Here is a 27,269-nt window from a genome sequence, read left to right as displayed (position 1 = left end):
GTGGACGTTCTACTGAAGCTGCAGTTTGGAGTAAATTATTTCCTTATCTAAAGGATCTTCCGGGAGAGTAGGGACGTATACATTAAAAAGCGTGGCGTGTTGATGCTCGCATAGTTGGACACGCATAGAGATGAGGGAATATGTTAAAAATAAACCCATTTTGTGAAAACCACGAGAGGTTACTTCATATATTCAAATGATGCCTACTTTGGAAATTGCCCGAGATCATCTTAGCTCATCTTCTCCAGTTCAGAAACTACTTTCTCTTGTAATTTTTTCTTTCTTTTTTTTTCGCTTAGGTCTATGGACTTCATTTTTTATGACAATCATTCAAATGCACTGCCAAATATAACGGTCGCCCTAATAAACATTTTGGACTGATCAGCACTTTTAGTCTTATCCATAATATTTACTTTGATTTTAAAAATAATTTCTATTTACAAAGCTAAAAGAGTTAAAAAGTGAAAAAAAAAACCGAACGTTTGCGACACTAGGTCATTTCAGGGCAAGTAAACACCGTATGCTAAATGTGCATTTAATATATCAGTTACGTAATTCCCGATTTATCTCCTGTCCTCGCGAATATCTTCATGACTAAACAAGAATGGTGTCCGACCCTTTAACCCACCAATCTATAACCGATATGCCGATGATTGGTTATCCATAAAGAAGAAAGATAAGCTCAATGATCTTCTTGAACGTTTTACAATTACCATCCTAACATTGTTTTTACTGTCGAAGAAAATCCCGACCATTTCCTCGACACTGCTTTCACTTAAGACAACCAATACGACTGCAAAGTCTACAAGAAACCGGGAAAACTACCTACGCATTGGAAGTCGGAAATTCCTACAAAATAGAAAAGAAATTACATCACTGGCGTCCTCCAGAGAACCAAACGTATCTCTTCTCATTTTAACAACGAAATCAAAACAATTGAAAAACTTTCTAACTGCTGGATACCCTACAGTGAACGGTTGCCTGTATGATTCGCCTGCAAACGATGTTTTAATTAATGAAAGTTTTCATTAAGCCCCCTTACTGTAGTAAGAGCGAAAAACTTAGTAAAACGTTCATTTCCAAACTAAACAATTTCACGAATTTCAAGTACATTTCCATTATCCTGTGGCACACAAGACAAATCAAAAGCCTTTAAAACCTTAAAGTAAAATACACTCACAGATCACAAGCAGTCTACAAAGGAGACCGTTCTTGCGGTTACAGCTGCATTGGCGAGGCCAGGAGAAATGTGCAAGTGCGATTTGATGAGCATACTAAGAGTCGTAGCGACTCTGAGATACGTGTGAATTCTTTGCATTCTTTTAGCTGGCGCAGACTTTGCACGCCTCAATTGCAATACACTACAAAGCGTAAATCCTTGAAGGCCTATTGATCCAACAATGGAAACCATCTTTAGACAGACAGCTTTATCGCTACATCGCGAAACTGTTCCCATAGGAAATTACGTAACTGATATATTTAATACACAATTAGCGGACAGTCTTTACTATGCCTGAAGATGACCTAGTGTCGAAAACGTTCGGTGTTTTTTAGCGTTGTAAATAGAAATTACTTTTGGTCTCTTGTTAAAATTTACATTAAGATATATTTCTATGTAAGACTTTATGTAAAAAGACTTCGTGATATTCTTACACTGTACATCAATGTCCACCACTGTAGAGTTCACTCCACAAGTGTTGTTTGCAGTGCACCTGTATTCTCCAGCTTGAGCTCGGCTGATGTAAGTGATGTTCAATCGGTTTCCCTTGATGTGCTCACCAGTCGCGACCTTTGTCCACGATACAGTTGTATCAGGAGTACCTGCAGTCACATTACAGTTCACCTGCACATCACCACCTTCTTTGACAACTTTATTTTCGGCCTGGTGCACAGATGCCGGGGCTAAAAAAGGCATTCTCAAACTCATTAATAATTCATCAATTTGTAACAAAGGAAATCATGACCGTTACGGTGTTTGAATATCTGATCTGAATTAGCATAGATTTTTACGACTATCTCTCTCCGTCTTCTTTATAGTCTTACTTTTGATTGAGGAGATATATCAATCACTCAAGACAGTGTTTGACCACATTTCCAAACAACTTGAAGTTCGTCAAAAATACTCCGTTAAGCGTTGTATATTTAACTCATTTCGGTGTTTGGGAATGTGACTAAACACGGTCTTTCGTGTTAGATATATTACATCAAATGTACATAACTTATACACGTCCTTTGCATGACATCACACACACTTAGGTAGGTGCTTCAATGTAAGAAGAAAGATTGATTAGCAGACTTTCTTAGAAAATCTCAATTTTTTATCTGCCAGATGATGCAGATATGAAAGGATGTGTCTTACACCCGCAGCAGGTAAATCCTCCCCAACCTCTCAAATCCCCTTACGTATCCCAGCAATCCTCTTCCGTCTCCCCCCTGATTATACTTTTTAACCTTTTTGAGTCATTAGATACTTGAAATAATTTTCTGCAATTAAAGTGCAACTTAGTTAAATTAGTTTTAATTCACCATCAACAGTCAAGATAGTATTGCCACTTTTTCCAATCCCTTGGATAGAATTATTAGCCTCGCATCTGAACACAAACATGCCAGCATTTTCCACTGTTTTTATCCAGGTTCCTGATATTCCCATACTCCTAATCACGGTGTCGTTTTCGTACAACAAATAAGTGTGTACTGGTGGGTTGGCTTCAGCAGTGCAGGTGAAGTGTATAACAACTCCTGTACACTCTTTGCTTGTTGCATTTGTAGTTAAGCGGACATTTTCAGGTGGATCTGCATGAAAGATAGCCAAGAAATTAAACAATAATAATTGACTTTGATTTTCGTTTTTACCATCATCTACTTAAACAACACGGTAAGTTTTTCTCGAAGAACTGGCGATCGAGGAAATCTGATGTTTTTAATTTTCCACTTGGTCTTTGTTTATTATTTCTTTAAGAGTGATCATGAGAAGTTATTTCCAACACTTGTGCTTCGTGTTTCATCGGGGTATCCAAACAACTCGAAACAATAAAAGCACTCGGCCTACGGCCTCGTGCTTTCATTTGTTTTATCGGTGTTTGGATACCCCGATGAAAACACTTGCTCTCGTTAATAATAATAATGGAAATAATACTTGGAAATCATGCATGGCGCGCGCAACCTGCAGAGTATTTACTAATCTGCTAGCAGATTAGTGAATAATCTGTAGGTTGCTCTGTTTCCCAGAATTAACTGAGGGTTTTTTTTTTTTTTTTTTTTTAGCCAATGAGAAGACAGATGGTGACTACAATGTATAATAATTTTAATTATTAACAAAATGTAATTAAATAACTGAGCAGCTCCGCTTTTAGACTTGGACTAAATCTATATATTTACGGTATATATATATATTAAAGTGAGAGCGTCGAACGCACTCTCATAATCTCTGATTACTACTAGTTCTAACCTATTTATGGCCTGGCCCCTAAATTAATACTCTGTTTCAGATCTACCGTAATTCTCTAGTTCAGAATGATGTTACAGGTATTGTGAATGGCCTTAGTTGCTGGTCTTATCGATAATGATGAAAAAAGAAGCTTCTTCTAAAAAACATACCTAATTCAAGACTAGAATGCAAAAACCATATCCAGTTTGAGACCAAAATGACCAAAATCGATACTCTACTTCTGACTAAGATGTCTTAATAAAACATGTCCCTCTGTCGCTGGACATAACTATATAGCCGATATAAGGGAACGCCCCCCCCCCCCTTCCCCTAGGGCAGAGATAAAGTGAAGTATCACAAGTAAATACATTTCGAAGCGCGTTGACTGTAATAACTGATACATGTGTAGTCAACTAAATTAATTGGCCCTTCCTCTTTTACGATAGGTTCAGTACTAAACCTCACCTGGACGAAAAACCCTAGGCGCTGGCAACTGAACAAATCAGTGCGGTGCAAAGCGGCGCATTAGCGCATATCCCCCCTCACCCCAGGCATTCTCATGCACAAGATATCAAAACCCCAGCCTTTCTCGGACTTTGCCTATTTTTCCGGAAACGAAACACTATTTCTTTCTGAGTAATGGCTTCTTGTTTGGTCACGGGCGGGACCGCCGTGATCTTTGTTTACCATCAAAATGGCAAATATTTTGCAAAATTGTGGAGCTCTGTACGGCACGCAGTGCAGAGTGCCCACAAATTTTATTCTATATGTTTTTACATTGATGTACGTACTTTTGATTTATCATAAATTCGTTTCTAGATCAGGTCCCACATTTGAGAAAATAGCTTTTAACTTTAGGTATGTCGCGCTTCGCACATTCCGGAGTTTGGTAGGAGGTATTTTAGAAAATTCATAACTCTGGCAAACTTTGACAGAATAAAATTGTTAAACCGTTAAAATATAGAGGAAAGATGAAACTTTTGTATGAAAAATATTCAGCTTGTTAGATTGAAAAACTTTGTTTTGGCAGCGTCCGACGTTTATAGCAAAATTTCAGAGTCTCCCAAGGCAAATTAGCCAGTTTCGAGGTCACTTTTAAAACCGTCTCGTAAAAAATGAAGAAAAGTCGAATTGATTCAAGTAAATGCGATACTTGTACATTGCATATAAGGTTGACTTTCCTTGAAAAAATGAAGCCAATCGGTAAAGGTCCGAAATTTGCCTTATCCGTTCTTACGCGGACAGCCTCTTAAGGTGGCTCGTATCAGTTTTCAGGTTTTTGACGGCTCATAACTTTGTAAGCATAGAACAAAAAGGCAGACCAGGGCCACTGAAATATTTTTGTAGGTTTGGATTATATAAGGTATACTTGTCCTAAATAAGCGGTTATTTTGTCCTCAGCAGTTACCATGGCAACATTCTAAAAGGATTTTCCAGACCTGATTTTTCGCTTATGTCACTAATAACTAAAAAATTAACCCGGTGACACCGAGTTTCTTTTTAATCAATACCTTTTGGCATATGAAAATGGAAATGCACAACAATTTTAAAATAATTTTACGGAGCCGATTTCTTGTAAACTTGGAAAAACCACAATTTGCACAAAGTGCAAATTTCCTTCCGTAGAAATTTTTATTTCTTTTTTTTCTGACGCTTCCTCTCAATAATAATATTATACTGAAACAATAAAAAGAAGGCGTCACCGGGCTTGTTTTCATGTAAAAGCCTTCGCGAGTTCCGTTATTTCCACCCGCGTAGACACGCATTCAAAAATCCAGACTTTATAAGATCAGCAGTTGCTCATGAGCTGTTTTGACTACCGCTGACTGCTATGTGTGCCCGCGCGGGCGAGCGGGCTCCGAACAGGCGTTTTGTTTTGTTTGCTGCTAAAACTTCATTTGCATTTGTAGTTATCGTTGAAGACAACCTCCCGGGCTTACATTTGCTATGTTTTGCAAGTCCTTTATACACTCCCGGTGGCTGTCACGATTGATCGAGTTTCCTTTGAAATTTGGGAAACATTGAATTCCCGAAACAATTTTTCTTAAATACACAGAATTGACTAAAGTTGTTCTAGCAGGTAAAGCCTCCTTTGTATGTGAATTTCGTCTCCAACAGTACAAAAGTGACCTTGCGCGAAAAAAAGCCGCGCGCCGCCATATTTGTTTTAGTCTTTCGGGTTTTAAATCTCGTGCCTCTATCGTACGTGTTACTCACGCGTGACGTACGATGGTGATCTACTCCCTGCGCGAGAAAACTGGTACGAGCCACCTTAAGTAGTCAAGAGCTTTAGCAATCGCGTCAGTGGATGCAAAGCATATTTGCCTGTAGTAGTTTAGTCTTTTCATGGGAACTGATTGTTCTCCAGTCTCGACTTCAATTCCTTCGAGTTCGCGTTTTCCGTGTCAGCACTGTTCCTTCCACTGAGTTTTTAATAAAGTCGTGTCGAAGAATGATTTGAAATTTACGTCGTTTCCTATATTTTCGCCATGACATTAACGTCCATTTTACCACTACCAGTTGACATTCTAGTCTTCTGTACTAGGATTACTATCTTTGTGGGAAAGCAGCCGCTGTACAATTATAAATTCTAAATCAGTCGATGCATTTCGGACTTTAGTTTCCCGACCAGGTAAGTAATCCAGTCCAGAAGAAGATCTGGGTAGTTCTTTAAGGACTTTTTTTTATTTATCCAAAGGTAAAAAAAATTGGAAACTGTCGTCTTCCAACTAAAACAGTATTAAACCTAACGCTTTAGCAAAAGCGTTTGCAGGCTGTATTGCAACTGTAGCTAGTTGCGTATTCAGGCAAATCAGTTTATCCAACAGTTCTGACCTTTAGAAGTCACGTGACTGTGAATTTCTTTCTTAGAGTAGATGATTTTTCTGAGCTGGCATATGGTATTTTGGTAAAAACATAAAACATGTGATAGCTATAGATATTGCATACTTACATAACACTGTTAGAGTTAAACCATCTGTAGGTCCATCACCAAAATCATTAAACGAAGTGCAGCTGTATTTCACCTGCTTTCTTCTTTCACTCACTGAAGTTGTAATAACCGAGACATCACTTCCAGTTGTGTCATTGACAAAATTGTCCTGGTTTTTGTAGTATCGATACTTTGCAGGTGGATTGGCGTCTGAACTGCACGTGATGTTAAAGCTTTCATTCACAACAACAGCGTTGTTAATTAAATTAGACGTCAGATTTATATTGATAGGATGATATTCTACAACGAATAAAAATTTTCATCGATTAACAAAGAGTTCATTTTGATCCATCAGTCAATTATCCTATATTGTTACCCGGCAAGATTCAAACGCAATAATTTTCTCGGTTAGACGCTTGTGGAGCAGTTTACATGTATATTTAGCAGCTAACAAAGTGTAAGAAAGAGAGGCAGTTAGACCACGTTTTGAGGATTTATCTAGGTTGCCTATGAATATCAAAGGGGAAAGAATTCCGGGGAAAAACTCCAATACAAAAAGGACGGGTGTGCTTGTCGTACCTTTTAGGGTTAAAAAAGTGGTTTTGGTACTTCTAACGGGGTTCAGCCTCAAAAAGTCCACAGCGGGAGCGTTTGCGGTTGCCTTAGGATGTTGAGTCAACAAACTTATGACAGGAGATAATGTGTTGTTTTAGAATTTGTACCTCTTAAGAGTGAAAAATTTTCAAGCCGCGCCCACCAAACAGGATCTTGCTACCTTTTAAGGGTTCCTTTCAAAACCCTTTTTATATAAGAGTTTCCACTCCAGCCCCACCCACACACACACGCACGAGGAGGAGAGGATGCTAGTAAAACGACAAAGGGGGAGAAAAAGAGCGACTTATGCTTTTTAGGACCAACTCAAATAAGCAATGACTTGTTCTCGTCGCGTAGCAAAAACAGCTTTGGGCAAAAGTTTTAGAATAAAGAGAATGACGGTTTGTGACCCAAGAAAAACGGATCTGGCCGCGGAGAGACGACTCACCCACAAGCAGCCGCGTTATTGGGAGTAACGAAACATTCAACCAGAGCATTTGGTGAGCAAGCCAACCAGCAACATAATCACGAAACGACGCTTTCGGGACGTACTCATCAAAGGCCGTTCTTTTGGTTAGAATGTATAGTTGCGCTGATAGCGTCACTCGATAAGTCCTTTTTCAAACGTGCATAACAAAGATCTTGCGTATATTTAGCAGAAATATGTAATATGGCAACTTGTAATAAACAACAGCTGCCTACGAAGAATCTATAAATATTGCGAATCTCATCTTTACCATTTTTCGATAGGATTATATTCTGTTCCCTATAATATGTTCCAGACATGACAACGTCAGTTTTGTTTCCTTCCAGATAATATTTAACTGAAACGGTTTCAACATTCTTTTTCCTGTAATTTATTCTAAACTGAGATTAAACTACCCACAACCAGTGATAGAGTGAAATCAAAATATGCACAACACAGTAGATGTTATTAAATTGAAATAGGGGTATAAGGGCTAAAGTAGGTCCGTATAAGAAAATTTAGGTCGAGTTATTGAGCTTCAGGTCCCTCTTGATGTTCTTCACTTCATTTTTGCCCAGGAAGCTACTAAAATGCTGATTTCTTAAATATGCACACGTAATCGATGGCGGATGAAAAAACATTTACATGTACCTGTAACATAATTATAGGCAATGTTTCACCAACTAAAGAGTCAAAAGCGGCAGAATGAAAGTGAAATGATAACAAAAAGACGAATGGCAACTAAAACCATCTCTTATCCTTAGCAACTTTGCAGTTTTCATCAAATTTCTATTGTAACAATTCGGCACTCATGATCAATATGAGTTTGTACCCTAGAGCAATTCACTAAAAGTAAATTTTTTCAAAGAAACAGAAAATTATGTAAACTGCTATTTCTATTTTTGTGTGAATTAAAAAAAAAACGGTTTACTCACTTTCAACAATAACGTAGACAACCTGGCTTGCTGGATTACCAATACCATTGTCAGCAGTACATCTGTAGCCTCCTTCATCCTGTTTACCAGTGATGGTCAAAGGGAAGGACACAGGACTGTGGTCAGAAACTCTTGTCCAGGTAATACTTGGTATTGGCATACCTTTTCCTGAACAGTTGAGTGTCACTTCCTCATTTTCATTCGCTGTTTGGTTTCCTGAGATATGAGTGATGTCTGCTGGATCTAACAGGACAATGTACTGAGGGTTCATCTTGTCAAAGGGTTACGTTATTTTTATTAATTATTTAACTAGTTAATAATTGGCTCTCATTATATTAACCGAGCAGGAAGTCTGTATGGGAGAATCTTGACCGAGGTCGTCGTGAGTGCAGACCGAACGCAGTGAGGTCTGTACACACGACCGAGGTCAAGATTCTCCGATACAGACCTACTAAGCTTGGTTAATGAGATGTTTATTATACGACAAACAAGAACAATTTAATTCGTTTAATGTAACTGGTTTGTGTTAACTGACATTTTGCTTGCGAACGGCGATGAGCTGAATTTAACTCTGCCAAAGTTTGTTCGTCCTCTTACTTTTTTTTTATCACGCTTCTTGGCACATCCACAATTAAATATTGTTAGAAGAAAATGGACATTAAGAGTCACTGTCTGGAAATATCGAGAATGGCTGGCCAGGTTCGAAAACTCGAAAATCCTAGAACTTAGCCTAAAGAACGCTTTAAGGGAACTACTTTCGAAAATATTATTCCGATTTTCTTAGAATTTAAAGTCTTCAAGAAATTCACAAAAAACGAAAACATAGCTTTTAGCCCCATTTAATATGCAAAAAATATGTGGAAAATTGACAAAGTTCTCGGTATTTGCATTGAAACAGTTGCGCAGAAGATGGGAAGAAGTTTGCTGAAGACCTTTTTAAATGCTAGAAGGCAACTGCAGCTGATGCAACAGGATATCAATTCACAGGGACGCGGGAGCTTTTTTTCAAGTGAAGGGAGGGAGAGGTGAGCGGCTTGAAAACGAGCGGTGCCGGTGCAAGTTTGCAGAGGGGTCTAGGGTCATCCTTCTCCCCCCCAAAAATTGAAATCTAGTGGCTTGGAAATGGTATCTTTGACATTCTCTATGGTGGAGTTCTTAAAAAAATCAACCAGTGGATGAACTATAAAATGACAGGTACTATTAGTGCATTTACAGCAATATCAGGTATTGTGTGCTTAATACATAATTCTCAGCCCTCCAGATATATCACGGCCTTAGTACTGACTGACCTGCGCTTTTACATAAGCTCCCGTGTGTGGGAAGGAAGCGCACGCTGCGTAAAGGTTAAAGCTATGTAAATATGAAAAGTTTCCTACAGATCTGGTACGAGGTTGTAGCTTTGTAAATTCTTGGTAAATCTGCAGTCAACCAGAATTTTTTTCGTTTTCTTTTCCTTTTTCTTTATTTCTTCATTTGTACCTTATACTAAAAGAAAAGAAAATGTCATCGTGGTTAAAAATGAATGGGGAGGGGTGCTCAAGCCCCCACCCCGGCTCCGCCGTCCATAGTTCAGTTCGGCACGTGTATGGCAAGAGCACACCGTTCGAAGTCAAGTCGCGCTACTGCCGTGCGGAACGGCATTACGCCTGTCGTGCTCTGCGTAGTCGCATCGACTTTAATTCAGCGTGCCGAACTGAGTGCATGCATGCTTACAACCGTCGTGCTACTGCCGCGCTTGAGTCGAAATTCTCGGTATTCGCATTGAAACAATTTACAAGACTAGAACACCGGATAAACTAAGCGTATTGAAAGCTTTACATTCAATTAAATTTTGAGGGGTTCCGTGGACTGTCGAAGAATTCAAGCCCCTATGGAAACGGCAAAAATTGCGTGATTTTACGGGCTTAAAACGCGTTTTAGTTTGCCCAATATCGAGTCGAAATAAATACTTTGATTAACTTTTGGTCTTCTTCAATCAGTATTTGAAACAAAAAAATCTGCGCAGCAAGAACGCGCGTCAGCAAACAGAAACGTTTTTGAGGCTAGCTGAACTTTATTTGCATAGTTGACGAAAATTGAAAAGTATCGTTATAGAATGACTACCTCGATATAATTCAGTGTTTTTTTTGTGTGTGTTTTTTTTTTTGGGTCGTTGTTGCTGTCTTCAATAGACTAATTTCGATATATTAAAATTCAGCCTAAAACAATAGACCTCAGCACGAGGCTATGGGGAATAACTCCAGAGTTTGTGGGGTTTATTCCCCAAAGCTTCGTGCTGAGGTCTATTGTTTTAGGCTGAATTTTAATATATCGAAATTGGTCTGTTGCTTAGCCTTAATAGTTTCCAAATAATAAAGAAAGAGGGAAAATCGATGGTTAGACTGACAACCGTTCACATAACGCATTATTCCCTGTCATATTTTTCGGCTCAATCCCCTAAAAGTTACCGTAAAAGCTCTCGCGGTGGACCTTTTGAGGGTACGACGAGCACCCCAGTTATTTTTATATGAGTTCCCCCCTCCCCCCCCCCCCCCCCCGGAGGACGAATAACTTTTGCATGCCGTGTAGCGCTACTTGGCTTTGGCGTGCTCTTACCGTGCCGAACTGAATTCATAGCCTGCTGCATCAGCTGCCGTTGCTAATATTTGTGCCATTTAAAATGGCCTTCAGCAAAGCAAGCGTCTGCCGATCTTCTGTGCGACTGATTAAACTCGACGTTTGGAATCAGCGCAGTTCTCTTGTCATAGCCACTGCCGGGACAAATTTATTTGAGATCGGTACGGCAGAGGCACGACGTTTGGACTAGGCCGAATTTCCAACCCAGATCGCGGGATAGGTATCAAACAGTCTTAGTCTATTTTTCACTAAAACTTGCTTCCTTGGTCTAGCTGAATCACGTTAATGAGACCTCTTCGCTTCATTTAGTGCATTTAATTAATTCGTTTTCCATCAAGATCAAAATCGAGACACATGCTAAAATTTACTTTAAAAGACCAGTCGCCTTTCGAATATTTGCAGACTAATCGAGTGTGTATAAACGGGGAAGACAAACCCTGATATGTTTCTATTATAAGCAAGTGTCTAAACCTCAATAATCTAGTAATTCCAATTGGAGCTAACTGAAAATATATATTACGTGATCCCAGTCTCATAATACATGTAGCGTGTTTAATCTATGTAACTTTGAACTTATATTTTGGGCTTTTTCCATAGTTTTATGTACCTTACGGGAAATAATAAAACGATGTTGTAATAACGACATTGATCAACTCTCTTTTTGTATATTTCCCACAAAGCATGACCCACAAATGGAACAAAAACAAACTAGGGTGCTCAGCAATAGCTTTCTTTGAACAAACCGCATTATGCAAATTTGAGAAGAGACTGTCCCGAACTTTTGCATTTTACCTGTGTGAACCTTAATTGCCCAGAATTTTTTTTTCCATATTATTATAGTAGAAGCGACTCTCCTTTGCACAGTACTTGTTTTAGTTCCATATCGGACATACCAAGATGCGTTTTAGGCCGGTAAAACTCCGCAATTTTTGCTGTTTTCATAGGAGCTTGAAAAGGCAACTCTTCGACGGTCGACGAAACCCTTCAAAATGCTTGAAAAATTTAAAACTTCCTATTGTTAGATAGAAGAAAGGTAAAGCTCTAATGCTAAGTTTACCCCGTGTTCTAGTTTTGTAAACTGTTTCAATGCAAATACCGAGAACTTTGTCAATTTTCCAGATATTTGTTGCATATTAACGAGGCAAAAAGCTATATTTTCGTTTTTTGCGAGTTTCTCGAAGACTTTGAATTCAAAGAAAATCAGAAAAAAATTTTCGAAAGTAGTTCCCTAAAAGCGTTCTTTAGGCAAAGTTTCAGGATTTTCGAGTTTGCGAACCTGGCCAGCCATTCTCGATATTTCCAGTCAGTGACTCTTAATGATTTTGCAGTTTAGTTCGCTAAGTTTTCACTGCAAAACATTACGGGTCCGGATGCCGGTCTAGATGGGAAAATCTAGAACGCTTTCAACATCAGTTTCAGCCAATCATATTCGTGAATTTGGTAGTTCCCAGTCCTATTGAGACAGGGCCATATAACAACACTATCTGAAATTTTGTTTCCATATAAGCCAAAATACCAAAAACATCATTTTTGGAGGTTTTGGGACAAACGGACGTTAATTCTCTCGCATAACAGAAATGTCGAGAGATTTGCTTAATACTTATTTTCACAGTCTGCTGTTGAGAAACGCAAGACAATATAGAGTTTATTTTCAATTCGGGGTATAACAATCAATCCACTCATTGCTTGCTTAAGGGACAATGCTTGATGTTAGTGCTTGCGTGGAGCTAAGTGTTTGATATCTACGCTTAGATCATCAAGGAGGTCTCAGCCACTGTTTACACCTGAAATAACAGTCTAAAGAGATCTAAGTAAAGCTAAAGATACTGGTAAGAATAGTCATGGTTTCCTACATCGATGTTTCACTTCCAACACTCAAAAACGATTGTAATTTCAAATCAATGTCAAAAGTAATAATTTTCACATCTTCGACGTGGAGATTTATTTGTCCCTCTCCTTTTAAATAAAATCATTCGTAGGCGGAAGGATCAAAGAAGTGACAATGAGAGGGAGAGAGACATAATAGGAACCATAAGATCGGCGGACGAGTAGGACTTGGAGCTCGACTTTTCAATTCCAGTGCTTACGCTTTCAATTAAACCAATCTCGAAAATATATTCCATTCAGCTGGCCAACAACAAAGGGGAGGTGTGAGAGATCTGGAAACATAACTGGATTGAAATTCAAAGCAGTACGTACTCAATCTTGACGATTTCCAGAATCTTTGATGGATCAATGCTACCTATTTTTTTCAGTTGATTGCATAATAGTGGTATCAGATAAATTCCCAATCATTGGTAAACAAGTTAGGACAACTTTTGTGACACAGACAGTTACCAAAGCAACAGCAGAACACATTATACACCCTTACCTTATCTTTAAATGCTTCTAACTCAAAAACTAGTCCGTTAAGCTTGTTCTGTGTTAACTAAAGGTTGTTATAGATCGTACTGTTTCCGTAGTAACTTGTAAGGTAAGAAAATGATCGTAACTGGTACACCAATGTTTGGCCCTTTCCTCGTTACTAGTCTTATCGCATTAATCGTGCTGGTGAATTAAAGATGTGCTAAAAAAAAATGTTGGGAGCTATTGTCAGCCACCTTAATAAAAACTTCAAGAGTAACCATAATTCTGCGAGGACCACAACCGGCGCAACAGTGCGCTAACTTACTTTATTATATCTCTCAGTTAATACGCGCGCTGTCATTGGTCAATTTAGCAGGCCGTATTCTCCTGTACAGCCCGCTAAAATTTAAAGCTGTTTTTGTTGCCAAAATGTTTCGTGATTTATCGGCAAGTGTTCTTAACTTTTTTAGCAAGTAAAAATTTAAAACTTTCTTTTACTTCAAAAATTGTGTACTGAAACCTGCTAACGACTTAAGAGTCACTTAACAATGACTGCCAATTGAGTCGTTTTGCTTTCGAGGTGCGTCAGAAGTTTGAAGCCGTTCCGCCTGAATAGAAATCGTTCCCGAACCCGTCAGACACACAGTAGAGATATAATAAATATCTTACTAACCTCGTTTTCTCGGTCCGTACTGTAAGGTAGGATCCTCGTTTTCCCCTTCGATTTATGGCCCGCGCGCCTCGCGCTTGGGCCATAAATCGATGGGGAGAACTCGGTCCGTAACTTACAGTACGGTCCTCGAACTCGGTTAGTAAGAGGTATATAAGAGGCCCACTAACCCCTTCCCTTTAAGGAGGGCGACTACTAGGACTACTAGGACTAGGTGGAAAACGAACATTATAACGAAGGCTATTGCAATTTAAAAAAAAAGAAATGGTAAGCGCGCATAGACGGATTGTTTTAAAGACGAAAAAAATACGTTTTAATCCAAAAATATCCCAAGAAAAAGTTACAAAATTGTGGCAGTACATGAGACAAGTTTCTTTGTGTCTCTTAAAATTCGTATAGCCCCCAAAGTAGTCGCAGATTTATAAATAACCCTGGAAATATAGCGATGAAGTCTAAATCTGGCAAATGCTTCTGGATAACCCGGTAAATGTTTCTATGACAACAGTTAAATGTAGCCTGATTTGAAGACCACATTTTAACATTGCGTGATTTGTCTCCTCTAGAAAACTAGTTAGCTCTGTTATATTTTCCCTTTCCTAAAGAAAGGAAGTACAAACCTGAATCCTTCTAGAATTTCTCACGTGTTTGCCTAAAAGCCTTAAACGTGGAACTATTCCTAGTATACCGCATAAGCTCGCCTCTGATGAAGGCTTTCTTGTCCCTCCCGGGATGAAAGCTCTCCAAAGGAATGTATGTCGATTAAAGAAAACCAACTACATGAACTTTAATTTATGGCCCAAGAATCCTACTGTGCAATCTTACCTGTAACGTTAACTCGTATGTTGTATGCCCATGCATCCCCTCCCACATGCAGCTTGCACTGGAAAGTAGCACTCTCCTGTTCAGTCACCTTGTCTATTGTCAAATTAGAAAACTGACTCGTGCTGTAAATGCTGAATCGGTCTTTGAACTTATTACTGGGGGTTCCAGAAGGGCCCAAGGCACTGATTACTAATCCAATGTCATCCTGACTGATGCCATCACCAATGGAAAACGTGGTCAGTGCTAATGTTTGACCGGATAGCAATGTGTAATTCCACCTTAGAAGCACATTAGTACTTCCATTCCGCACTTGATAAACAGCAGTTTGAATGACAGCTTGGATACTCCCTGCGTTAGTTTGATTCCAAGCTGGTGGAGGAGCTGTCCACATCAAAATAGCCTCTGTGAGATATTGTTCCGGTGTCAGAAACCCGAAGGTATGATGAGTGATTTACCTGTATGCCAGCTAACTTCAAGTATTCGTATATAGTTTTCGGTATTTTGTAAAACTCCGTACACTTTCAGGAATTGAATAGAGGGTAGTGATCCGGCTATTTAAACTGATCTGAATTTGATCGATTATTTGACAGCATTCTCTAATTTTATGTTAGGCTTTGAGTGAACAAATTTTAACTACTAATTATGATTGGCTCCTTTCGCGATTAGAATCTTTCTTACATAGTTAGCCCCATTGAAACCCTCTAGGTAATGTTTCATCATCTTTAGAAATATAAAAAAAATTATTGTCACTTTCTAGCACTCTAAACTGAATTGGGTTGGATAAAGTTTACAAAACGTAGTTAAAGGTACTTTTAGAGACGTTTTGGGAAAAACCCCTTCGTCAGTCGCAAACTCCAAGCGTTAAACAAACGTTATTATACCTCCCAACTCAAATACGTTTTCCGATTGGAGGAAAACGTGTCACGTGCCATTGGTCAAAACTCACTAACTCCCTAGGGCGAACAAAACTCACTAACTCCCTAGGGAAACAACAACTTGAACTTTCGACTCGCACGTGATCAGGTCGTGCACCTTGAAACGGTGGCAAATTTGTGTGCGAGTCGGCCCGATGTCATAAGGCCACTAAAGTCAGGCAACGTTTCTCACTAGAGAAGACATTCATTATTCAAGAGAAGGGATTTATAATTCGGCAAAAACATATCAGATTAACAAAGGGAAAAATTTGAACATTTCGTCTATTCCAGCTGTTAATTTGGCGTCAAAAAATGGGTCGCCCGCGTTCGGCAACTCGCACTTCGATCGCTGTCGCCACTCATCAGGTAGGAAAATACTGTGTGTTATTTAAATTTACAACAAAATATGCTGTTCCTCGTCAAATCAAACCCAGAATTCTCGGGTTAAGCAGTAGAAGAAAGCAAAGCAACTTACGCACTGTCTTTATTTTTGTTAGCTGCCAAGAAAAAGACTATTATCGTGTCGAAGGACAGCTCGGTTTGACTGCCGATCGTACCGCAACCACAGCCACCGTAGGCGTCAAGCAAATCATTTTTTCCCAGTTTTTTTATTTTTTCATTTTTTTTTTTTCTATTTTTGAGTCGGGAGGTATAACAAAGCACTTAATGACTGGCTCCTGGGAAAACAGTGAGTTTTTTTCCCCTCGACCCTCAGTTTTCCCCTCGGCTTCGCCGCGGGTAACATTGAAGGTTTCGGGGAAACAAAACTCATTCTTTCCCGAGGGGGCAGTCATTAAGTGCTTATTGTTCAACGTTTATTCCTGAGAATCTCAACCTTTCTGAAGCTGAAAAATCAGTCCTACAAAAGGCCTAAATTTTATTCCAATCAAACCTGCGACTGACGAGTTTACAACCAATAAATATTGTGAGAAATTTTACCGAAGACTACGTCTTAAAGCATTTTTTCACGACAAAAATTTAGAGAGTAGCCAAGATCTCCAAAATAGAGTAAATAATTAGAGCAATATAATGTAAATAGAGCTAGTGTTGTAAGTAAGCATTGTTTACCCTTGCGTTATTGCAAATAAAAAAATTAAAAAATAAATAAATAACAATAAAAAAAAGATCTCCAAAATAGCAAGGTGTTAAGCGAACCCAGTGAAGATACAGTCTTTGATCAGCCCAAACTAAAGAGATCTACGTGATTGCCACCATCAGGCAAATTTTGTTTTCTAGATCGTTACATTCAACGTCGTCGCTCGGAGATTGGTCAAATCGATTTTCGCAAGCGCGCGAGTGAACGTAATCTAACGCGAGAGGAACAAGATGCGCAAAAAGGACGTTTGCGCTAATTGTTTCTGCGCATCCTTACTGCGCACGCAAATTCACACGCCACGTCATGCATGAGCGCACAGACTAAGTAATAAAATGAAAGATGATGACGCAGATGGCCGTTGCCATAGCTTTTCCTGCATTTAACGATCTTGGACGTTTGGTGACCCCTAATTTTCTTTTGGTGGATCATTTTCTCTGCCGATTTTCTACGCTTAGCGAAAAAGTGAAGAAAATCTATCGACTAGAAGTTTCAATTTTTTGCAAAATGCATCATCGAATTCCGTTCTTTTTAGCTCTTCGTTAATCTGTGCGACAGTTTCAAATGCCTCTTGAAGGGCTAAGTTCTGTGAAAACGTTGGTAACATTTGGAATTATTTACGCAAAAGACCCGTTCGTGCGAAAATTTTCGCGCGAACGTCCTTAAAGTGGCTCAAAACAGTTTTCCAGCAGTTAGATTTTGATGGGTCATTATAATCGCTCTTTATCACTTAATGCTACAACATGGTATCAAATAATTGCACAATCATTGTTGAAGACTTTGTTATCAATTTCGTGACACAACAAGCCACCAGAGCAACAGTATGACCTGTTAAAACCATCCTTGATTACAGCTTTACGAAATGATAAATCAAAAACGGCACGGTCAATTTTTCTTTTATATTATCAAATTTTTATATACATGATAAGATACAACTTTTGGCAAAGTTTTTGACATAGGGTTCATAAAGTGGCTCTGAACCCTATGTATGGAGTTTTTTTTAACTTTGCCAAAAGTTGCGTCTTACCATGCTTTTTCAAAATTTGATTATATAAAAAAATTTCACAGCGCCGTTTTTGAATTATAAGCACATAAATCTTAAATTAAGGGTGATTTTAGAAGGTAATATTATTGCCATGGTAATCTATTGCGTCACGAAAATGAGAACAACGCGCTCACCAATGATTGGGCAGGTTTTTGATGCCATGATTGTAACATCAAGCTTAAGTGATAACGAGTGATTATAACGACCCATCAAAATCTAAGTGCTGGAAAATGTTTTGAGCCACATTAAATCACTCCATAATCTTAGTGGCGTTGTCATCAAGCCAGCGGATAAAGGAGGAAGATGAACTTTTTTTTTACTCGCAAATAGAATATGACGCGACAGAAGTGCAGCACAAAGAAGTCAACGCTTCTGTCAGTAGGGCAAATTAATAGCACTTGCAAATTACCTCCTAAAGGAAAAAATCTGACAGTCGATCATCCGAGAACTTCTCAATTCTATATGCTCCCTAAGATCCATAAGGCTGGCAACCCTGGACGTCCAATTGTTTCGGCTTGCAACTGCCGATCTCTTCCAACATCCCCGCCCACCTAGATTCGGCAATGGCACCATTAGTCAAGTAATTACTAGTCGTGCTCTTCAGATCTTGGAATCGGTTACTTTTAGAGGACCTAATAGCTATCTTTTCACGACGGATATCAAATCTCTCTATACTGTCATCCCCAACAATGATGCCCTGCAAGCTTTGTAATGCCACCTCGACCAGTGTCCTCACAGCAACCACTAACAGACACACTCGTCCGACTGGCTGAGCTATTCTTGAACTTGGATTCTTTTGAATTTAGCAATGCGTACTACCATCAGGTTGGTGACGTAGCGATCGGGACCAAAATGGGACTTAATTATGCTTATCTGTTTGCTGGTTATGCCGAGAGGAGAATGTTTGAAGACTTCCAGGGAAACTGTCTCAACTTTACAAAAGTTATATTGATGTTGTACTTGGAGCAGCCTTGGGCACGCTGCAAGATCTTGAGGAGTTCACACATGATTTTTGTTCCACTTACCACCCTTCTCTGAAGTACACCTTTGAGTCTTCAATTCCTTTTCTGGACCTTTGCCTCTCCATATCTGACGACAGAATGACTACGACCATTCACTACAAGCCCACCGATACCCACAGCTAACTTGATTACCGTTCGTCCCATCCTCTTTACTTCAAGAACACCATACCATGCAGTCAATTTCTCCGTCTCGTAGGATTTGTTCGGAAGATAATGACTTTGAGGCCAAATCCAAAGCGATGACATCATTCTTTGAGAGCGGACGATATCCTCGTAGTGTCATTACCACCAGCCGAAAACGAACCCAACGGATTAGCCGTGAAAGAGAACTCAGGAACACTGAACGACATAACAGGACCGAACGCTCCCAGTGTCCCAAGTCCTCACTTACCACCCAAAAAACCAAGAAGTAAAGATAATTCTTCTCAAGAACTTCCGTATCCTGAGCGAGGACCCTTCTAAAAAGGACACATTTAGCAGCAAACCCTTTATGTTCACCTAAAGGGACGATACGATTTCACTGCGGCCGGGGTAGTCTATGTCATCGCTTGCCAACGCTGTCACAAGTTGTACGTTCTAGCGGAGTGTTTCGGTGAGCACCTGAGTAGAGGGTAACTATCCGAACCCTCGAAACCAAGGCGGTGGATTCCTCGTTGGCGAACACTTCAACCTTCCTGATCAAAATAAGATCCAGGACATGAGGGTGTCCGTGGTAAGGCAGGTACAGGGTTGGACGGATGTAAGACAGCGCGACGAGATGCGGCTGATCTTCCGACTAGGAACACTAGCTCCTAGGGGCTTCAACGTTGAATTCAAGTTCAATTGAATTCTTCTTTATGAATAAGAACTTGCATGCGAGCTCGCGTAGCATTTTCAAGAGCGTCTACGCAATTAGCCGCACGTCAGACAATAACGTTTGTTTAACGCTTCAGATTTCCGACTGAAGGGGTTTTTCCCGAAACATCTCTAAAAATACCTTTAAGCACTTTTTGTAAACTTAATCTTATGCAACATTTCATCATCTGTCAGTCATATTAATAGCTATGAATTTGTCATCTAAATTTACATACAAACTCATTTAATTTTATTACACTTGAGTTGCATGTAGTATTTGCAAGATATGTTACAACGCTCGTTCCAGAGTTAAGAGATTAGTGTTTCAACAGAACGATAACATGGTTTTGCTCAGGTGTAAAGTAAAAGAACTAAACTTGGACCCAGTACAGAGCTAGCTGACTGAAACTGAAACAATCATCCGAAATAAAGGTGACGTTTCCAGCGCCTTTTCAATGTCCGTTTAACGCGAAGTATTTCATAACTGTTGTCGTCAATAGTGGGAATTAGATACAAGCAGTAGCATTGATACACATAAGACAAGTTGAAGGAAAAAGCGATACGAACAAAGTGTACACTACAAAAGGTGTCAGCAAGTAGTCGGTCGACTGACGATGTACGTCTCGGTCAAGTTTAATGCGGTTATTAAAATTTTTATAAATCGATCAACTTTAGACCAAGTATGAGTCTTGCATATCACCCGATTGAGACTATCGGTCGGTCGACACAACGTATCTATGACTAGCGCTTAGATAAAAAGCTGAAAAGACAGAAAAGTGCAATACCTGTTATGTTCAGTTGTGAAAATATTGTTCCATAGGCAAGTAACTTGAGCACATAGTCTTTACTAGCCTGAATCATCATCAGTGTTTGCTGACGTTCACTCCAAGAAAACTACAATGCGGAAGTCATTGCGTTTCTATGGCAGCATTTCTTCCTCATATCTAGCAGCAAGAGGAAATGAGAGGCTCCTTAGATCAGTAGCAGCTATCATCCAGCGAGCACTGTATGGACTGCGTGACCTTCTTTGCCGCCCGTGACGGTGGCACTCTTTGAGACAAAACAACAAAAGAATTCTTTGCGTTACTTACGAGCAGTTATTTCATGAGTAAGTTAGCTATAAAGTACTAACTTAGGTTTAAATTGGTTATTATCCACTTTCATAACTAACTTCAGCACTGGGTCTTTATAGATTAATTTGTTATTACCAGTGGTACGTGTTAAGCAGGACACGATCGTCAGAAGTCTGATTTATTTCCGGCGCTAGCCTACGTGCAAACGTTTACTATTTCCTTCATTTCACGCGGAATACTAGTGGACGTCTCCCCATAGCTAGGATACAATTGTAAGTAGGCAACGGAGCTATAAGCAAAACGCTCCACTGCTTAGAAGGAAGAATCTTTTTTTTATTTGGCGATTTTAAGCAATTGCATTAATTTCATTCCGTGTGGCAAATTATAAACACAAGTACACTCGCATGGCCAGTTTGTTTCGAGGGAAGGAAAAGCGCGGAAATGGCAGAAAAAAGTGCTACTTATAATGACCGATGTTTAAATTAATCCAGTGTGTTTAGACATAGATACGTGAAGCGTTGAAAAGACTAATGTTGTTAGGGCTTACAATATGGAAATGTCGAAATGTCGATCACTCAGATGTTACAAATTAAATCGACATGTCATCGACCAGAATGAATTGTAGGTAGGCAACGGAGCTATAAACAAAACGCTCCACTGCTCAGAAGGAAGAAAGTTTTTTTGTTTTTTTTTTTTGATTGGCGATTTTAAGCAAGTGTATTAATTTCCTTCCTTACGGCAAATTATAAACACAAGTACACTTGCATGGCCAGTTTGTTTCGAGGGAAGGAAAAGGTCGGAAATGGCAGAAAAGAATGCTACTTATAATGACTGATGTGTTAATTAATCCAGTGTTTTTAGTCATGGATGCGTGAAGCGTTGAAACAACTAATGTTATTAGGGCTTACAATATGCAAATTTGTCGATCACTCAGATGTAACAAATTAAATCGACATGTCATCGCCCAGATTATCGCTCACGTAGAAGTAAACAAAATGATGTTTTATCGACTTTCCCAAGTAATACTGCGACGTAATATCTAACAGATAAACTGTAGGGGACGGGACACGAACTGGCCGAGCAGAGTCTCGGGTAGAAATAGTTCGAAAACGTTGTTGTCGGTTGACTTTTAAAGGGGCACTATCTTAAGGTGGTATGGTACCCTCAATATGGACCAAAAAGTTTGTTTAAATATGGTGAAGAAAGATCAATTGTGTGCTATTGCACTCAAGAAGAGAAATTAAATTTCTAGAGTTTTACTCAAAATGGTTGCTATGGAAACCAGCCACAGCCTTTCGAAGAGTGTTTTATAGTATTGACGCCAACACTTCCTGCTCTTTTACAAAACAAGAATTGACTGTCAAATAAGCATATCATGTAAGTTTCTGTTTTGTTCTCTGATATGAACCTAAGTTTTGACAGTTAACTCTTATTTTCAGTGCTTTTTACAGCTTTATTTGGAAATAACCTTATTTTTTACCACACCCAGTGGACAAATCATCTCATGTCACGTGACAGATCTTAAAATGTTACGATTTTTTTGGTTTATATCATCACGACACTATTGGTCTTTGATGAGCCCAAGTTTCAGAAATTCTACTTAAAAACCTTGCAAAGTAGAAATGTTGGCGCGAAGTCAGTCGGTATAAAAGTAAACTTTTGAGAAAAATGCACTTTAAGTTTCTTACACGAAGTATTAAGCATTTAACGAGCCACAAATAGTGGGGGGGGGGGGTGCAGATTGGATCTCGGGGGAGGGGGTGCAATGGTTGTTCTATTTTGTAAAAAATTACCACAGTTGTGGGAAATATTCCTTGTCATTAGGGAAATGAATGAGCCTGTGATGGCAATTCGAGGCAAAGCTTTTCACAAATAATTATACCAATCGAGTTGTGCATGTCTTCAAAGTTTTTTCTAAATAGTTTCGTTCATATAAGTTAAAAATAATCTATATTTTTGGTCACGTTCTTTTAGTAAACAGTCGTTGCTATGGCCGTTGCCACGTGAAAAAACTTATACCACTGTGTACTTTCCTTAAATTTCACACTCATCTGGAAGGAAATTCGGCAAGATCGTTTCAAAATGTTTTTGATCAGTCCTCAAGGGTCTTAAGTCTTGTATTTCCAAGAAATTGAATTTTTCATGAACATCGCCATATTTTAGGGTACCATACCACCTTAAGTTTCCTGCGCAAGTCCGGGCTTTCGATCTCGAATTTGAAAACGTCTGGCAGACCATTTCAATTTCATGTGCGAAATTTAAGATGGCGCCGACAAGCAGATTGACTACACAGTGAATGTACCTTGGCCAGTTGAGCTACTTAGTCCTTCTTGACCACCCAATTATAGTTTTCTTTTAAAGGATCTACATTCACTTAGCTAAATGGAGATATGCTGGAGAAAACAAGTTATTTATAATATTAATATATATATATATTAATTTTAATATTAAAATTTATATCAATATCAATATTAATATTAATATTTTGCAATATTAATATTTGAAAGATGCATAGGTCTTGCTGCAATTTGACAAATGACATGCTGTCCAATCTTGAAATAATTGGATGAGAAAAATTCCGAGGACAGCCAAAATTGGACGAGGCCGTAGGCCGAGTCCAATTTGGCTGTCAGGGGAATTTTTTGAATCCAATTATTTCCAAATTGGACAAGCATGTAGTCCTATTACCTATTAATTATATAGCATCCAAAAGCAGATGAACATGGCGAACTTACGGACTCGCAGTATGTTGTAACTCTAGCCGTTGTTCTTTAGATGGCGGTCTAAGGAGCCTTGTATAACAGCAAGGCTATCTTGCTCGTATTCATGTCCGTTTTGCAGTCTTGCCTCTGCATAAAATCGGCAAAGAACATCTTCAAGCTCGTCTTCGGGAATCTCCTCAGCCTTTCTCACGTCGCTTCGCTCAGCACACCCAGGTTTTTGGTGCTTCTTTGACAGTTCTAGTTGTGATTATTCTCCCTCATCTCGAGTAAATCAGTGGCAGCTATCTCTGGAAACCTAGCTGAAGACTCCATTTGAAAGTTTGAGACGTTAAAAAGGTGGAGAGAAAAGTCGGGAAATTCCGCCATTATCAAAGCATAATAAGACTTAGCGAGCTACCATCGCTCGCTGACGTTTGATGGCAGTGATAATAGCTGCAATCTGATTGGCCAATACTCGGTTCTTTTATTTATCTTGGCATTTGATTGGTTGATGGAAAGTATCCAGATTTTTCTCAAATTGGACAGTTTGTTCAGAGCTGAACCAAACGTTCGAGCAAAAACTATCCAATTTATTTTAAATCTGGGCAGTTGGCAAAAATTGTTGGCAATATTGGATTTTGATGCAGCAATATAATTATGGTTTAAAACAGCATGAAAGAAATGAGTATCATTAATGAAACATAAGTGGTGTTGGAATCTTTGAGTCAGCTCGCCCATAAAAAAATTACATACATGGTGGCCGCTCTGATTTTACAGCTTTTCCGCCTCCTGATAATTATTGCCCAGTCCCTCAACTTTAAAAGAAATGAAGTGATTCAAACAGAAAAAAGATTTTTATTTTATTTTTAAAAATGCCTGATCTTTACTGGTGCTTATTCCTAAATGACAATTTAAAACTGTAAATATTTGTATGGTAATTAGAACGGACACTTTCTGCTATTAGGGGTGGACCATTTGACTTTTGAGGGGTGTGTGGGTGATTTGGTATAAGCATGGATTTTTTAACCCTGTCATGCAATATGATTTATTCCCTAGAGACGTGTATGCTTGATATTTTTTCTCCGTGTAACATGCTCTTTTGCGCCTCACTGAATGTGCGCGAATTTTTTTGTCGGCGTTGGTCTTTCGCATGAATTCGTTTAGTACAAGTATCCTGGCAGGATCTATTTTTCAAAATCCAAACCCCGGCCCCCCCCCCCCCCCTCCCCCCAAAAGAAAAAGGCAACTGGTCCAGCCCTTCGCAAGAGTTAAAGTTCACGAAGCAATATCTCGTGTTGCTATCTGTTGCCAGTACATGTATGTTACGTTTCCAAGTAATCTGAGCGATTTTTATTCAGTTGGAAGCCTCACTTGAAAGTGTTAAGCACACGAGTGCTTGGAATTGTTCTTATTACTAGTTTACAAAATTAAAGATAGCTGAAAACGTCTTTTTACTGTTTATCAACAATAGCAATGTAATAAAAAAATGCAAAAATGGTGGGCTTTTAACCAGCGTGTTGTAAATTCCTTCAAAACATTGAAAATATTTCTTTTAGAAGAACAAACAAAGAGCGTGACTAACGGGATGACGTGCGATAACATCAGGAATTAAAATAGACTAATATTCTAATAAACTAAATACAATTACATTTATCCAAAAGCAAACAACTGTCAAATACTTGTGAAATGTTCGTGGCTAGTCTGACGCGGCGTTTCGTCTCGGCCAAGAGACTTTGGGCAACGAGTTTGCCCATGAATTCTAAATGCTCAACAAGTTTGCCTATGAATTCTAAAGGTCTCTGAAGCGTCTCTTGGCCGAGACGAAACGCCGCGTCAGACTAACCACGAACATTTCACAAGTATTTGACAATTACATTGGTAAAAACTAAGTTCTTAATATAAACAGCTATATTTTCTAGTAAAAAAGCCTAGAAATCCCCTAAACACCTTGCTTGTACTTTGTCTAACTTTTGCTTCTTTTATTTTAATTTTTGCAGAATAAACTATGCACCTTCAGCTGAATTTGTTTAACTTAATCAACTGAGACATTTTTCCACATACAGCATCTCTCCTTTTTGTGTGAAATTTGACAGTGCACGTCACAGTAATTTCATTACGGACAAATTAAGGGGTAAACTAACCAAACACTCAGATTCGCATCTAAGCTTAGTGGCATTAATACCACTGGAAAGGGAATGTTCCATTAAATCACTACTCAACAAAACCAAAGTTAACGTTATTTAATTTTCCCCCGTTCACACCACCAGGTCCTCGACGTTTGCGTATAACTGCCTGTCATCATACATTTTCATGTTGATCAGCCGCTACGGAGAGCAGAGAATATTTCTGGTTGTTGAGCGTGAAAATTATCACATGAACAGTACTCAATCATAAAAAAGCTGAACACCACAATACTCTAAATACAACAGGCCATGTTATTCAACAATGGTTAACGAAAGATTCAGCAAATGATTGTGGGTCCAGCTCATGTGTATGGCCTAGACATCACGTAAACGAACACGGATGACTCTTTTACAAGGGACCGTTATGGCATCTTTATATCAGTAAAATCAAAGCGATTCATCTCCTGTGTGACATGCAGGTTTACGGAAACCACGCAGTGTCCCGATTCTTAGCAAAGAGTCGATAAAAAAATCTGAAAGTCCTGGATTCCTTACTGAGCTTGCAGAACTGGGCCAGTTGTTCAAAGGGTGAATAACGCTATCAACTGGATAACTCACTATCCAATGGATAGGTATTGACATAACAAATTACAACTAGTAGACTGTTCACTGGGTAGTGACTTATCCGCAGGGCAGCGCTGCCCACCCTTTGAACAGTTCGCCTGCTTTTTCGATCGTCCCCGGCCACCCCACTGACCGACAGCCTGCAGCAGGGCTAAAAGGCTACACAACTGTAGTTTACTCGTCATATTTGTCTACCTTGTTGGGTAAGAATATATATTATTAAAGGAAGAAAGTTTCGTTCACAGTTTTCTCAAGTCCTCCTCCTCTCGTACCGAAAAGGAAAAGCAGCATGAAAATAGACAGATCGATCATGACGCTCGCGAGGAAAACTGTCTCAAGCAGCTACCTTCGCCACCAACAGCCTCCAGAACTCCATGGATGATTAACTAGACTCCTACATGTATACTGCTAAGATCAGCAATGTCGAAAGCACGTGTTATGTCCTTCTTCAACACATTGCCTCTTAAGTCATGAGAACGCCTATTGATAGGAAGTAATTGAAGTATCGCCAAGAAACTGCGGTTGCTCGTGTTCATTGAACTCAAACTCTAATCTTATACCTCAATTTTGTATGTTGAGAATAACTTTCAATCAACCAAACGCTGAATGAACCATTAGCGTTTTTAAGAAGGACCGTTATATTAGTGGTTAACGCAAACTCAGGTAGTAAACATTAGAACGGCGACTGTCATACTCAGAGACACATTACTCAACGAGGTTTTGGGGTCAGAGGCTCTGCCCTGTTCGATGGCACACCAAAAATATTTGTTCCTTAAACTTCCCGTTAGTAACTCTAACCTTTCTTGACGAAAAACATAAAGGTAATCGTTTAATAGCTACTTTCTACTTGTCTTACCTTGTGTTGCTTCTCCATATCTCTCAGCTGGGTTTTCAAATCAGAGAATGTTGGTCTTACATTCGGGTCATTTTGCCAGCATTTCAACATTATCTCATGCCTAGGATAAACAAAAACTTAAAATGGATGAAATTATTTGTTCTCATGAAAATTGTCTTCAAAATATCAATTACCA

At 39.1% G+C, this 27,269-nt stretch overlaps 1 protein-coding gene across 1 annotated transcript in view; it reads right to left on the bottom strand.

The window, feature by feature from the left end:
• LOC110040077 (hemicentin-2-like) overlaps window positions 1–15,199 on the bottom strand; it is a 31,623-nt gene extending 16,424 nt beyond the window's left edge. The window contains exons 1-4 of the mRNA XM_089294645.1: window positions 14,809–15,199; window positions 8,355–8,597; window positions 2,527–2,793; window positions 1,654–1,902 (exon numbers count right to left, since the gene is read on the bottom strand). Of these exons, the coding sequence (XP_089150771.1) occupies window positions 1,654–1,902; window positions 2,527–2,793; window positions 8,355–8,597; window positions 14,809–15,199 (1,150 nt within the window). The remainder of the gene's footprint in view (window positions 1–1,653; window positions 1,903–2,526; window positions 2,794–8,354; window positions 8,598–14,808) is intronic.
• Window positions 15,200–27,269: the final 12,070 nt, after the last annotated feature.

Source organism: Orbicella faveolata, unplaced genomic scaffold, assembly GCF_042242905.1.
Source record: "Orbicella faveolata isolate gen_17 unplaced genomic scaffold, um_ofav_v1 contig_25, whole genome shotgun sequence".
Taxonomy (NCBI): domain Eukaryota; kingdom Metazoa; phylum Cnidaria; class Anthozoa; order Scleractinia; family Merulinidae; genus Orbicella; species Orbicella faveolata.
The sequence above is the reverse complement of the archived record's forward strand: the minus strand, read 5'-3'. Positions and strand labels throughout refer to the sequence as shown.